Below are 15997 nucleotides of genomic sequence, written 5' to 3' on the forward strand. Positions count from 1 at the left end.
ATAGGGTCAGCTGAGTGAGGATACAATCAACGTGTCCACTGAGGTGTTTGAATAGAGTAAGTGAGGGTGAATAGTCATAGAGTGGGCCTGATTCCAGAGGAGGTAACTTTCCTGAAAGAACAGGACAGCAGTACATTAACTCAAATGGGCTGAGGGAAGAGGGGCTGGTGCCTCCTGAATGCAAGTTAGGGTGAGAGGTAAGGGTTGAGTTCAAGGAAAGTCAAGTTCAGAAGACAATTTCAGTCAGTGAGTTTTAATGAACATTAGCCCTCTCTACCTTTCCTGAGGATCTAGAATGGTAGGGAATATGAAGATGCCAGAGCTCTTGACACTAGCTGGGTGACTTTAGAGATGAATGCCAGGCCATTATCTGACTGTATAGATGTAGGAAATTCAAATATGAGCAAAATACTCATGTGGTGGAAACATACTACCACTGCAATGTCACTCATAATAAGGAAAGCTCCCACCAACCCTGAGAAACTGTCTACCATAGTAAGAAGATACTGATTTGTTGTTGTTAGGAGGAATATGTATAAAATCTAACAGTCTTCCCCAGGATGACTACTCCAAAACTGGTATGTATTAAAGGAAGGGGGAGTTCACAAAGCTCCCTGTGGGGAAGTTTGGGTACAGGGGGTGGGGCATCCCTAGGTGACCAGAAGACCAGAAAGGCTGGGGTGGAAGAAGAGAGGTTGGAGGAAGTGGTGAAGAGGTTGATACCCCAATATGAAAGGACTTGTGGTTATCTGTCAGGAAGGGTTTTGTCTGAGCATCAGGGAGAAGTATCTGTCTTGTAGAAGAAGCTGGCCCCAGGGGCCTACAATGACTTCCATAGCCCAAAGAGTCAGTCACTGGGATTCAGGGTAGGTAGGCATTTTATTGACTTTCATGTCTTTTGAAGCCTATCTGCTTTGCTGATTGTATAGTCCTTTATAATTCAATTAAAACTTCCCTGTAAATGTATAAATAATATCATTTGTCAATGAGATACATATTTTTCCTTTGGAATTATAGAAATACTTTATTTTTGAAATTAATAAAATTATTTCTTCGTTTCCCAACCACCAACCCACCTCCCAACCTATTATTCTTGAACAACCAAAATGAAGGTTATAAATATTCCAAATTTCCTTTTTACAAAAACTACTAATTATGGAGAAAAAAAAAACTTCAGTCAAAATGGATTGAGTCGTATTCCAGTTCCTAAAGGTGAGAATGGATTCACCTTTGCCCACATCAGAGCATCATTCAAAGAAATAGTCGACTTCCCATCTTCCAGGAAATACACAGGGCCCTGTGCACAGAGTTGAGAAGAGAGAAAATGAAACTATACATTGGAGCATTGGCTTAAAGTTTTAGCTTTATGCTATGATTTTAACTCTTTGTATGCAGCAGTACTATCAATGACAAGAAGTGTTATTAGTTTATTAACTGCCCCATAACATATCTTATGAAAGCCCACTGTCAAGTAACAGACTTGGATATACTTCAGTGTGTTAGCTATGTAGCTGATGTCAGCATGCCTGGGAAGTGAGTGAAGCCAGACACTTGGGTCCCTCTCTACCGAAGAGGAGGAAGATATTGTTCTACATGTGTGTGATTTAAAACTATACTCTGTCATATGACTTGAGAGACTATTTATAGTTTAGTCCCATCAGTTACTAGCACATCCTGAGTTTTGAAAAGTCTTTCAATCTGTCTACTCTGCTCTGAGAAGGAAAGCATAACAACAAAAAATCACAAGATAAGTACAGTTTTAATTTTTTGGTTAGGCTATAAATCTATCAAGTTCTGGTTATAATTTTAAAAGCTGTTCTATTGTTTGCAATTTATTTTTAGAGTTGGGAAAGTTAATCATTAGTTAACTTCACATTAGTAAGTACGTGAGATTCATAAAACAAACATTGATTTCAAGTTAAAAATACTCTAGAAGGGTGTTACTTATTCTACATCAGTTATATGTGCACTGGGATGATTAGTAAGTAGATCCTTTGGTGGGTGTGGGCCTGTGTAAAGCAAAAACTCAGCTGGTGACTACTGGTGTTTTGGCAATCCTGCATGGAAAAAAGGGTTATTGAGGGAAAGAGATGAAGGGACTAACCATTTAAAAGGCCCATGAGAGCAGAAAGTGATTTTGAGACAAATTCCCAGAGTTTCATGAGTCACTGCTAAGCTACTGGGTTCACTGATTTTTCTTTAATCTCTAAACACAAGTGAATGATATCAGTATGCACACTCATGTGTCCTGTGCTTTGGACATCACTATTTTGTGTTCTCAAGAGTCTGGCTTACAGTTGGGCAGCTAAGCTATAGGCAGGGGTTGTACTAATGAGCAGCTATTCCACTTATTTTGAGTGTCTGGATCACTCATTGGCCTGGCATGTCACGATAATAAATATATTTTTAAAATTACATCAAAACTACAAGAACATGTCCATTTAAATGTGTATGACACTGGCAGCTGGAGCACACTATGACAGACTGTGATCATTCACTTCGCAGAACTGGGCTTTGTTTACTTCTCATGGACATCTACTATAAGATAATGACTTCTCTTCTACAAATCTCCTTGGGTTCCCCTCAGAGGCTCTAAGCATTGTTTATCACTAATTTAACTATAAGTTAAAGAATGCTCTTTGGGAATTAGTCATCCTCTGTGATGAATCACAGTGAACTTTAATTGCTGAAAGTTCAGTAAAATAATACAAGGTCACTTGATGTATCAGTAATATCCATCTATCAGTTTTATTTTATTGTGCTTATGCAGCACAAATGGAGACTAGAAAGTAAACTACAATCTTCTGTGATAAAATCATGTTGATTATTTCAATGACTTACTTTCCTTTAAGATATGAAGTATATTTATTTCAAAACTTCCTTGTTACTATATATGTAAATAAGCTGCTGCTAAATGTTTATTTTAAGGGAAAAGAGACCTCTTATAATATCACAGAAGCACTAAGAGCAATATTATTTACTTTGCTTTCTTCCTGTACATCTGCCAAACTTGCAGAGTTTATATTTGTTTTAGGATAGCATGAAAAATGCATAATGGAAATATAAAGTTGATGTCTGCTATTAGTCTGTACCTGAATTTTTAGTCCAGTTAGACAAGAGATGTGAATGTCTGAATGGCTTGGAAGATTTGATCCAGTCACATAATCTGGCCCAACAATTCCTTTGAGGGGCTCTTCTTTCAGTCTCTTTAGTAAAGTTTCATAAATGGTGTGTTGTGAATCAGAAGGGGGTGTACACGGAGACTCTTCTGATGATCTACATTTAAATAAATGTTCACATTTCATTTTTATAGAATTATAGAATTACTGAGATGTAGATGAGACATTACTCTGATTAGTTTATTATCCTTTAGAGATAGAGACAAACCAATTTAAATTAAAGTTTAGAAAAACAAGAGACTTCAGAAAGGCAGAAATTAACATCACAATAAATTACTACTGAATATATGTCAAACAAATTGATGGTTTATTTTCCTAAAATTGTTTGAAAATAATTGAAAAAAAAAATGCACATCCGGACATTTTTGTCTGTAACACTAAATTCCTTCTGCATTTGAATGTTATATTGAATTCACTCACTGTTTGGCAGACTGTGTGCAAGCTCTCCATGCATCCAATTCCTCAGAGAGATGTTCAATTTTTAAAGGCACCGACACCACTCGGCGTCTTAATAGCTGACTGAAACATGAAAAAAAAAAAAAAACTGGCATCTGGCATAACAGTAAAACATTGGACAAAACAAATGAACTTTAATAACTGAAATTTTATCTGTAATAACAGTGTTCAACTGTTCAACGGTTGTATGTACATACAATTACGTATACATAGGTATGTATGTGTTCTCTTATATGCTTATCATTTAAGTCCCTGGTAAGTCTAAAATGCTCGAGACACATGGATGGATGAGTGGCTGTAGTTAAAGGCATTGTATAATCTGTGGAGCATGGTGAGACAAGACAAGCAATGCAGAACAGCAGAAGTGAGATAGAACAGCTTACCAGAACCTTGACTTAATTTTGGATAACAGAAATACAATGAGACAATTAGAAAAAGCAAAGGACTCAATTTGACAAGCTTGTTTTACTTGAGAACACACTGAGTTTAAGGCTGGAGTGTGGTGCAGGCCCTAGACTCATACACAAGGAGCTCTGAGATTAGATGACATCTGAACATAAAATGAGTTATCTCCAAAACGATGACAGGTAAAGCTCAGAAATGAGTTTTCAGTGCTGGTCGTGCAAGCCTGGCAACCTGAGTTTGAGTCTCAGAACCCTCTTAAAGGTGTAAAGAGAGAATCAGCTCCACAGAATTTTCCTCTGCCTCCAGATGTGTGCCTTAGAATGGGCATAAACCACTCCACCCCACTACACACACACACACACACACACACACACACACACTTCACAGATGAACCTTTTGTAGAACACACAATAGAACAGAGAGAGGAAATGATGATGTGAGTGTGTAGGGGACGGGGAAGCAGGGAGAGAAAAGAAGAAAGGAAACAGAACAAGACAATGGAGAATTGGAGAGTTAGTATGAGAGGAAATGAAAATAGACTGCAGAACATAACAGACAGAATCATCATGAAAAAGAAATTCTCTAAAACTGAGACTTCTTAAAGTTCTCTTTCTTAATTACTATGCTTTCCATAACCCAGACATAGCCTATGAAGTTTCTCCTACCCTATGTATAGTAACTTTTGCTTTTACACATTGCTTTTTTGATTCCCGATCTCTGAGGCAGTCACTCTGAATACAGGTTTGTGTGGAACTCTCCATGTAGCCCAGGCTGGCCTTGAACCAGTGGGAATCCCTTTTCCTCAGCCTCCCATGATGAGATTGCAGATGTGAGCCGCCACTCCCTCCTTTCATCTTTTTATTATTAATACTAACTCATGAGATGGCTTTTCTCTCCCTTGTCATCAGTGAAGTCACACATAGCTGGACAAATTTAGCATGATTTAATGTCTATCACAGCCCCAATTGATCCTATATTTTTAAGGTTGAAAGTGGGCTTTTGGATTATTGCCTATACAAAAACACATTTTCTTTGAGCACCCTAGTGGTATTAGTCTACCTTATTACTTAGCTTGTACTCGGTAGAAGTGGCTGCTTCTTCACTACAGTTAGAGAGGAATAATAAAGTTTTCCATTTCTCTTACAATCCCCTACGTTGTGGAGCTCATTTTTCTCTGAGTAGCCCAGTTCAAGGCTGGCCTTGAACCAGTGGGAATCCTCTTAGATCAGCTTCCCATGATGAGATTGCAGATATGAGCCGCCATATCTAGGGAACATTTTCCCCTAGACTCTAAGCATAAAGGCACTTTGCTCAGCCTGGGAGGAGGGGACTGGACCTGCCTTGACTGAATCTACCAGGGAGTCCTTGCCCTGGAGGAGATGGGAATGGGGGGGGGGTGGATTGGAGAGAGGGTGGAGGGTGCGGGAGGAGGGAGGATAGGGGAATCAGTGGTTGATTTGTAAAATTAAATTAAATTATAAAATTTTTTAAAAGGTTAAAATAATAAAAAAGCTGCATACTATATCATTTAGCAAGTTAATGGGCCTGGGAATTTGTTTACTCCCTAAATCATACTCATACAATGAGATGTGTCTTGTTAAATAGTGGGATGTATTAGAAATGAAGAATCAAAAAAAAAAAAAAAGAAATGAAGAATCCTTATTTTAGCCTTGGACTTTATTTTTATTTTTGAAGGAAGTAAGTTTTAAGTATAATAGATAATGACTGAAGTTTAGCAAGCTGTTATAGAGTGTAGATATTTAGCTGGCAGGGTTATAAAACACAATCTATCATGAATATAAAATACTAGCTTATTTGCTACTTTGAAATGTCCTTTACTTTACTTTTTCTGCCTCAGAGATGGGGAGCTTGTAGCCAGAAGGTTTCTCAAGACCAGAGAAACCTTCTGGTCTCTCCCACCCATGTACTGCAGCTACCTGTCCCAAATAAATGCATACAGGCTTATATTAATTAAAACTATTCAGCCATTAGCTCAAGCTACTATTGACTAGCTCTTACACTTAAATTAATCCATAATTCTTATTTATGTTTTGGAATGTGGCTTGGTACCTTTTCTCAGTTCTGTCCTCACACCTTGCTTCCTTGGTGTCTGGTTGGCAACTCCTGACTCAGCCTTCCTGTTCCCAGAATTCTCCTCTCTCTTTGTCCTGCCTATACTTCCTGCCTGGCTACTGGCCAATCAGCACTTTATTTATTAACCAATCAGAGCAACACATTCACAGCATACAGAGAGACATCCACAGCAGGAGCTAATATATGCTCTTATAATTTAACAGTGGTGTTATGCCATGATGGAAGTGAAGCACAGGCATGACTTCCAGAACAAAATGAAGAAATCTGGCATCTTCTTCTGAAGACCTTGGGAAACTCACAGAAGGAAAGACACTATGAGTTTCAGAGTAGAAAAGAAAGATCCAAGTCCTTGATGGAATTACTGGACTGCTTTATGAGTTCTGGGACACCTCCCTGAAGTGTCCTGATAGGCAACCATCAACATATCCTACATATTTAAACTTCTGTTAGTATCTCAGTCATTTGTAGCCCAATGCATTCACAATTCATAGACACAGGCCTTGCTTTATTGCAGAGCACACACTGAGTGAACAAGTGAACGCACAGTATAATGCATTCAGTTCCTGTGATCTACTTAGAGGCTATTTATCTTAGGACAAAGGACTTCTCAATAAATAAAATGGTTTTATTTTTACCTTGTGTACTCATAAAGAGCTGGAACAATGCTTTGATACTGTCTCCTGATAGCCAGTAAGGCACCAATGTAACCACATAATATGAGTAATTCATTTCGAGCCCTGAAAGAGAATATATTTATTTTTAATCTTTACAATTTGAAGCATAGGACATTGCTCTCTTACATAATTCAAACATGTCTATTTATATTTGTACAAATGATACTTATAAAATACATTTAGGGGACTGGTGGCTCAGTGGCTGCTCTTCCAGAGATTTGAGTTCAATTCCCAGCTTCCACACAGTGGCTCACAGCCATCTATAATGGGATCTGATATGTCCTTGTATCATGCAGGTGTACATGCAGAAAGAGCTTTCATACATTAAAAAAAATGAACTTAAAAAAAAAGAAAAGCTGAAATTATAAAAAATACATTTAGAAAATTTTGTAAAATTGGAGGAAATGATTTATTCACTAGCTAAAATTAATACATAATTCTTATTCCGAAATGAATGCTGTAACATAAATTATAATTTAAAACAAATGTCTTTAAATAGCACTTAGTTCTTATCTGCCCATTTTATATATTTGACATTTTTGTGCTTTCATGCTTGAACCCGGGCTAGCGTCCTCACACAAAGCCAGGCCTCTACTGTTCTAGTTGATTTGCGCCCTGAGGCTGCTCCTGCCTTTCTCTTCATATCATTTATCTCTGAGTGATTCTTTTTATTAGATATAGGAACTTATGGCCCATTATGTCAACTCTAGGAAGAACCAGCAAAATCAATTGCATTTCCTGTGGGGTGAACTTGGCAGTTTTCCTGGCTGTTTCATTAAAAAACAAACAAACAAACAAACATAAAACTCTCTTATAAATTATCCTCAAATCTCTGAGGACTTTAGTTATATGAAAAAAATTCATAGGTGGTCCTTGAGTTCAAGGATGCTGTCATTTTTCTGTTTTCCTGCATGTGTATCTCTCTCATCTAGGCTTAGTATGATGTTTTATATACAATAGATATTGAATAAATATGATGTCTGGTTTCTTAAGAACTCCATGCCCACAACCACCTAAATGTTTTCAATTAGCCTTCTTTGAACAAGTGTATAAGTGAAACTACACACACATTCACACACGTAAACATACACACACTAGCTAATGTTAATAGTTACTATTCAGTTCAAGTTCACTTTATTGTCTTTTCTTGTTATTGCTGTCATAACAAAAAAGTAATAACAAAATGTATAATTTGAATTTATAAATCCAGCTAATTAAGATGATCCCATTTCTTGATTTGAACACCTAAACCATTAGTGTTATTTAAAAATTTATAAATAAATAAAAATTTATACTGATCATTTTTATGTCTTGAAGAAAAGTACTTACTCAGAACACGTATGCAAGAGTAGTTTTTCAGTACGAATAAAACTCAATAGGTCAAGCACAGGGTAAACAGTATCCAGAGTCCAGTTTGAGTTATTGATACATCCTGACAAAATAAAACCAAATAAAATGTATTTTAAATCACAGTATTGAGTCTTCAGCCAATTGTTAAAATTATATAACCAACCTTGTGTCCTAATTCTGAAGTTTGTATAAAAAAAACCTTTGTTCCTTTCACTATCTCTGGGTCTCCTATACCATGAAATCAGGAGAGACACCAAATTTCACATCAGTAATCTATCTCCTTGTGAAATGTGGTTTGACTGGTGCTAGATTATCAGGCTGAGTGTCAACTGATGAAAATATCAAATGAACAAATGGATCTAAAAATCCAACCACGAACTAGAAACTTACCTTTGACAAAGTCAATACCAATAGGAAGAGCCTTTTCGGGTTCCTGGCTTAGTAAATAATACTTTATGGTTTCAAATACATTGCCATCTGCCTGGGCTTTTTCAGCCAACTGCATGCATTCTTCCACTGGGGGTAGATTGCACTAGAAAATGATTTATTGAAAGACAATGTTACTAAGATTTACAGGGATAAAAGCTATAGTAGAAACACTCATTATTTCCACAACAATCTGTCTGTTTCACTTATTAAAACTTCCCAAAATATATGTAAATGAAATTGTTCATAAATAAAATTATTTATGGAAATATTTTTTAAGACTAAAGAATAAAGGTGAGGTCATTACCTTATGAGTTAGTGACTTTTCACCACATAAATGCTTAATAAAGATATAGAACTAAATTTTTCTTATCATAATGCTGTAACTAATATTCACTCATGCAGCTCAGCAAAACCAAAACAAAACAAGCCCACACTGAAGTCATTTGTTTTAGAGTAAATATATAATACAGACATTGACAAAACTACATTAAATGTAACAAGCACAAAACTATACCGTCACATATTCCCTTACACTATGATTGAACTTAGCCTTTGAAGCCAAACAACCCTATTTCTAAGATACTAACCTATTTAAGGTCTAAAACTTGACAGTTTAAAATGCACACAGAGTGGAAAGTTTGGGTTCCCAAAATTTCATGATTACAAAAGGAAAAATAATGTTCCTTAATACTGAAAATAGACCTTTCTGTAGAAATGGAAATTCTGGTCTTCTCTCAATCAGGATGTTTTGCTTCCACGATATGAATAGAATTAATTACCACTCACATAATTTTAAATATAAGTAAAAATATACTCAATTATTAAAGTAAAAAACGGAATTGACATCCATTCAATCTCAACAATATTGCTACCTAAAAAGATCTGAACAATTCCAACAACAGTTGACATTCCAATATAGATGGGGAAAATTTCACAGGACTCTACCCCTAGAAAGAGAGCTACAAGCAATTAATAACTGCTAAGAGGGGAGAATGAGTCGTCCCCAGAGATCAGCCACAGACTGGTTATTCAATACTGGACTTACTACCTTGAAATGTGCAGACATGTAGGTAACACTGACCAGACTATGCCTGTATGTTTATATGTTTATTCCTCTATATGTATATGACCATGGTTAAAGAACAGAAAGCTGTGAATTTGGGAAGTAGGCATATAACGATATACGGGAGGGTTAGGAGAGGGGAAATGATGTGATTATATTTTAAATACATTTTAAGAATGCTGAAGCTTACTAAGCAACAGCATTAATACTATTACAGCTATTAAATAGTTTCATATTTCTTATTGTTTAAAAACTATGTAGGCTGAATAGTTTAGGTCTTTCTCCCCTCTCAAAAAAAATCACAAAAAGATTTGCTAAGGATCACTAATATATACTATATATGTCTGTTACTATTGCTTTTCCATCATTATTATAACTCACTGACAACTTAAAAAGGATAGCTATTACACTTGAAATAAAAATTAAGCATAAAAATAATAAAAAGTGATGGACACTGAAATTTCACACTCTAGAGTACAAGAATAATTCCTGTCCTATTATTAAATTTCTCAGATAGGGTAATACTGTGTTTGACTGTGGTTTGACTTTGGGTTTTATTATCATCTTAGAAATTTTCTAGAGTTATTAACAACTTTACATTCACTAGTTTTCAGAAGAGCAACTAATAAATTCTGATCAAAGATTCTAATCATATCTTTTAAACTGTAATGAACATTAGTTGAATGCTATTCTTGCCCCTATTATTCCTACAAGAAGGAGAGAGGCTGATCATGCTGCCTACAGCTCAGAGTCACAGATGAGAGGAGAAAATTCTGTTCTGCTGCACAGAAAGGTGAGTCCTTAATAGCAGTGTATCTTTCAAAATATCTTGAAGAAAGCATCTTAGGTGTTTTTACCTTAGAGACTAATAAATATTTGAGGTTTTGGGTGTGGCAGTTGCTCTGATACATATTCAATATAATTAAATTATATCATACTATTAAATATATATAATTAAATTATAATGCAAATATATGAAAATGTCACACTGTGGCCTATAAATACATAAAATGACTTTTGCCGATTAACACAAGCCAGGGTGTATAAACTTAGAGAAGTCATTTATCCTTCCTACCCCTGCATTCTAACACCAGCACTTCTTGCTGTGAGGTTGTTAACACATATTCAAACACTTTATAATACAGAAAGAGAAGTAGAAATGGAAATCCCATTGCCTCTTACCACATGCATTTTAATTTAAACAAAGAGTTTCTAGTAGTGTTTACAAAAATAAAACACAGATACTTTTTTACTTATTTTTATTTCAAAAGTTTTATTTGTCTTTAGATTTTTCTTGCATTTTTATTTATTTATTTTGCGTGTGTACTTTGTGAGTCATGGCACACATGTGGAAGTCAGAGGACAACTTGCATGCATCATCTGACTCCTTCCACCATATGGAAAACAGCGATTCAATTCGTGGCATTAGAACTGAGGATAAGCACCCTTACCCACTGATCCATCTCCACAGTGCTCATAGAAAATTTTTAGACAGGAATTCAAAGAACAGAAAGTGTATAAGGAGTATTTGAAAATCTCCAATAATTACTGTCACAAACTACTGTCAGATTGGATATTAATCCTTTCATCAATACTTTCCATAATATCAGACATGAACACACACACATTTACTCCATAACACATCTATACTCACCCATTTATTTACACTTTTGGTCTATCTGTGTTAACATAATGATAAGTATATGCTAAATGATGAATGTTACTCACTAATTGGGAAAAAATCTTAAATTAAAAAAATGGAACAAAATTTTGTTATTTTGAAAGTTGAGGATGAGAAAATATGGTTCTTTTATTTTTCTTTTGGTTAAAAACTGTAGTGTTTTTGGCTGTGCATAGGGGTACACACCTTTAACCCCAACACTAAGGAGGCAGAGGCAGAGGCAGATGGATCTTTGTGAGTTTGAGGCCAGGCTTGTTTACACAGTGAGGTCAATGACAGCCAGAGCTACATAGTAAGACCCTGTTAAACAAACAAGTAAGCAAGCAAATGAATAAACTAAATAACTACAGTCTTTTCTTACATGTGTTATACCAATATGTAGCCCGGTGGCAGTGGCACACGCCTTTAATCCCAGTACTCAGGAGGCAGAGGCAGGCGGATCTCTGTGAGTTTGAGGCCAGCCTGGTCTACAGAGTGAGATCCAGGATAGGCACCAATACTACATGGAGAAACTCTTTCTCAAAAAACCAAAACAAACAAAAACCCCCCAAAAAACGACAAAAAACCCCAATATGTACATTACTGCCTATTTTCAAAATGAAACCCTACACATGTTCTTTAATGATGTCTACTCACATTGTTGAAAACAATCTCATGATTTTTTAAATAGAGAAACATAGTCTAATTTGTATAAATACTCTTTTGTTAAACATTTTGCCTCTTTTTATATGTAATGTTGTTAGATTATGGCAGTCTTTAAGTGAATATATTTTAAATTACATTTGAATAATACATATGAAATTCACTGATTTTTTTTAAAGCTATTAATGGAGTGGTGTGATAGCTCAGTCAATAAAGCACATGAGTAATCATGAGGTCATGAGTTTGGCTGTCCAAGACCTATATGAAAGTCCAGCAAGTCATTCTTGCTTGTAATACCAGCAATGTAAAGGTGGAGACAGGAAGATTCCTGGAACTCACGGGTCAGCCAGTCTAGACAACCAGTGAGATCTATGTCCCATGAATGACATTCTAAAACCAAAAATGTGGCCAGGCAGTGGTGGTGCATGCCTTTTATCCCAGCACTCAGGACGCAGAGGCAGGTGGATCTCTGTGAGTTTGAGGCCAGCCTGGTCTACAGAACGAGATCCAGGACAGGCTCCCAAGTACACAGGGAAACCCTGTCTCAAACAAACAAACAAACAAACAAACAACAACAAAACAAATAAAAGCAAGAGGTGGGAACAACAAAAGAAAACATGTGACATTGTCCTGTGACCTGATGAGCATGTGTGCGTGTGTGAGCACTCACACACACACTCTCACACACAAACATATTAAAATATGGTATTCACTTGTAAACAAACCTTCAGCTACAAAGCAGTACAGTAGGACTACAGGATGGTTGGACTTTTTCGAAATTCTCAATCCATCTTTAACTAATTTGGGCAGATTCTTTACTTCTGTGAATTTCCTTTCTTTGTAAAAATGGAGGCAATGGGAATGGGGGTTGGCTGTGGGGGGGGGGGGGGGCTGGAGGAGGAAGGACAGGGGAATCTGTGGCTGATATGTAAAATTAAATTAAATTATTAAATAAATTAAAAAATTATATCTATATATACTCCAAAAACTATATGTATATCTATTCCAAGCCCTAAATAGAAGTCAATAAATATTCTTTCTTTTGGTTATTGGTTTTGTTGAGTTAATAGATGTCTCAAGTGACCATGTTGTTATTTAATTTTTGGCATGAATTTCTATTTGATTGAACCAAAAATCAGTAAAATCATAGCATTTCATTCCAGGCTAGATTCATGGATATATAATCAGTTACCTTTTTGTGAAGATCATTTATTTCTTCAATGCATCCTGGGTAGAAGGCACAGAGTTTTACCAGCTGAACTTCATTATCAGGAGTCATCAGGAGAAGATCAGCTGCCAAGTTCCTGTTTGTATAACAAAGGAGAAAACCCCATTGAGGAAATGATCCAAAAATAGATCCACAAGAATTTCAAAAAAAGGAGACTCGTATAATATAGCATCCTTGATTATCCATTTACACAATGTTTATTTCGTTATTTATAGCAAACTGTCTCAAATGTAGATTACAGAAAACACATTATGAAGGATAGGCACATTATCAAAATTTTCAAAATGCCAAATTTGCATAACTTATATTCTTAAACTATAGCACTCAATTTTATTATTAGAGAAGAATTCTCTACCAAACTATACAGTTGCAGACAGGATTTTGGAGAAAATCATAAGTAAAGTGAAAGCTAACACGTTTTCCCTTTTTATCATTCTTATCAACAATGGAATGTTCTATTAGCCTCTGCTCTGCCTCCAGCAAAAACGTTTAGCTAGTTTTACTTTTTTAAATTCTATTGTTCTGCATGCTTTTTAAGGTTTATAAGGAAGCCAAAGAAAGAAACATAGTTTTAAAATATTTTTTAAAATTTCAAATAGTGTTATACATTGCTTACAAGAATAAAATGGTATGGACTTCTTAACATTGCGATAAATGGTATTTTCTATGAGAAGCTTTCCTCAAAGCAGTGAGGACTTTTTGTTTCACACATTATAATTAAGGAAATATCAAATTTCCAGTGGCTCAAGATATTTAACTTTCAAGAATGGTATACACACACACACACACACACACACACACACACACACACACACATTGTGTGCCTTTTGAACACACAATATATTAACGGATACTTTATAGAGCTGTAAACGTGGGACTCTTAAGTTAGTTTTTTCACAGTGGCTTTTAATCATGTATATGATTAACTAATTTTAAAAATACAAGAAATTCTTTCAAAATGTTATAAAGAATATAGAATAGGTATAGAGATCACTTGTAACCCTTGTTGTAAAATCCAAAATTTTAGTAAATACACATGCCCACATACACATACCCATACAAACCACAAACAAAACAGTAGTTCTCTGAGTTAGGCTTATGTTCAAGTTGTTAGAATTCAAAATAACTTCAATGGTGTTTCACAAAATTTTACATAAAATATTTCAACAATGCAGCATTCCACTAATATATGATCCTGTATACAACATTGATAGGAAACTACTAAAAGTCTACAGTGACTTTTCAGTTTGTTTTCTCCCAGCCAATTAACAATGCAATCCTAAACTGCTTATATTATTATTAACATTGATCAAGTAATTTCTTTATTTTCTCTTTTATTCTTATCTATGTGCATTGGAGTTTTGCCTGCACATATATCTGTATGAGGGTGTTGTGGACTCAGGAAGTGGAGCTATAGACAGCTGTGAGCCACCCTGTGGTTGCTGGGAATTGAACCCAGGTCCTCTGTAAGAACAGCCAGTGCTCTTAACCAAAGAGCCATTTTTACAGCCCCAGATCAAGCAAGTTTTTAAGAGTCCCAAATAGAGTACTTTACCTGTTATTTCTAAGAGGTACATACTTTCTAATAACAAAATTTAATAACATTTTGATTATGTTATATATTAATATATGTGTGTGAGAGATACAGGGACAGAGAAACACAAGAAGTATGTGCATGTGTGTGTGTGTGTGTGTGTGTGTGTGTGTGTGTGTGTGTGTATGTGTGCATGTGTGTGCAAATGTATACTCTTGTCATGGAATTGAACTCAGGTCATCATGCTTATATAAGCACTTTTACCTCCTGAGTCATATTGCCGCCCCATAATAACACTTTTAAAATAATATCCTGGAGAATACAGAATTATATCCGGATTTTTCTCTTTGAAAACAGCTCTGCTAAAACTACATTAAAACTTAGAATAATTCCAAATAAAACCCAACTTCTTCCTGCAAACTATATCCTCATATAGGAAAATTTTCATTAAGGGCTGCTGATTATATTCATTATTTATTTTACTGTTTCTTTAAAATTCAGTACATTATTGTGTATGTATAACAAAACATAAGACAACTAAATCATCTAAAGTTAAATTTCATTATTAGAATGTGGTTTATTTAACTTTGCAGAGTTAACTTTTAACGTCATACAAATTCATAATTAGTTTATTTTATGTACAACTTTTAATTATAACATCATTTATGTAAGTTATAAAATATTCTTAATTTATATGGTTACATTTTTAAAATATATAACTTACAAATTGTAATGTTGTAAAACCAAATAGTATGGAGGTAGTCTTAAATTCTTAAAACTGTGTGAATATTTAGAATAACATGCTCATAAGAAAAAAACTAGACAGTACCTGTATGCAACTGATGGGAAGCTGAAGAAAAGATATTGAATGTGAATATCAGACAAACATTATAAACTTTAAGAAGCAAACAAAACTGCATCAAGAAATGTAAAATACACGAACTATCTTGATTTATGAGATTATGACTAGCCTCCTTAAACTAAGTAAGTAAATTTTGTTGATTTTAAATCTGTAGGATGACAATAGCTATGTATGCATTTCTTGTGAAAATTATACTAAGCAGGATGTTTTCCATAATTTGAACTTTATTCAGATTTCTGGTCTCTGGCTACGAAAAGCTAAAACACCTGGGAAGGTGTCACCAGGCAATGGAAGTTTGATTTTTGATAGAAGGAATTGTGACAGATACCAGCTCATTGAAAGAGTTCTAAACGCCTGGATAAAATAATAATTAGCAATTAGCAACCATGTTATCATTTTT

At 35.2% G+C, this 15997-nt stretch overlaps 1 protein-coding gene across 4 annotated transcripts in view; it reads right to left on the reverse strand.

Annotated features, from left to right (window-relative positions):
• Nucleotides 1-876: 876 nt before the first annotated feature.
• The window catches only part of Wdr17 (WD repeat domain 17), an 87880-nt gene continuing 72759 nt past the window's right edge, over nucleotides 877-15997 (reverse strand). For 2 of the 4 annotated variants that reach the window (XM_036209482.1, XM_036209481.1), the window contains 8 exons: nucleotides 15565-15585; nucleotides 13166-13277; nucleotides 8549-8690; nucleotides 8138-8240; nucleotides 6770-6871; nucleotides 3600-3698; nucleotides 3093-3276; nucleotides 889-1297 (listed from right to left, as the gene is read on the reverse strand). In XM_036209482.1, coding sequence (XP_036065375.1) covers nucleotides 1178-1297; nucleotides 3093-3276; nucleotides 3600-3698; nucleotides 6770-6871; nucleotides 8138-8240; nucleotides 8549-8690; nucleotides 13166-13277; nucleotides 15565-15585 — 883 coding nt within the window. In that variant the 3' untranslated portion in view covers nucleotides 889-1177. Of the gene's footprint in view, nucleotides 1298-3092; nucleotides 3277-3599; nucleotides 3699-6769; nucleotides 6872-8137; nucleotides 8241-8548; nucleotides 8691-13165; nucleotides 13278-15564; nucleotides 15586-15997 lie in introns of all 4 variants that reach the window. The other 2 variants (XM_036209479.1, XM_036209483.1) reach the window with 2 other exon arrangements.

This window comes from Onychomys torridus, chromosome 17 (assembly GCF_903995425.1).
Source record: "Onychomys torridus chromosome 17, mOncTor1.1, whole genome shotgun sequence".
Classification (NCBI taxonomy): Eukaryota; Metazoa; Chordata; class Mammalia; order Rodentia; family Cricetidae; genus Onychomys; species Onychomys torridus.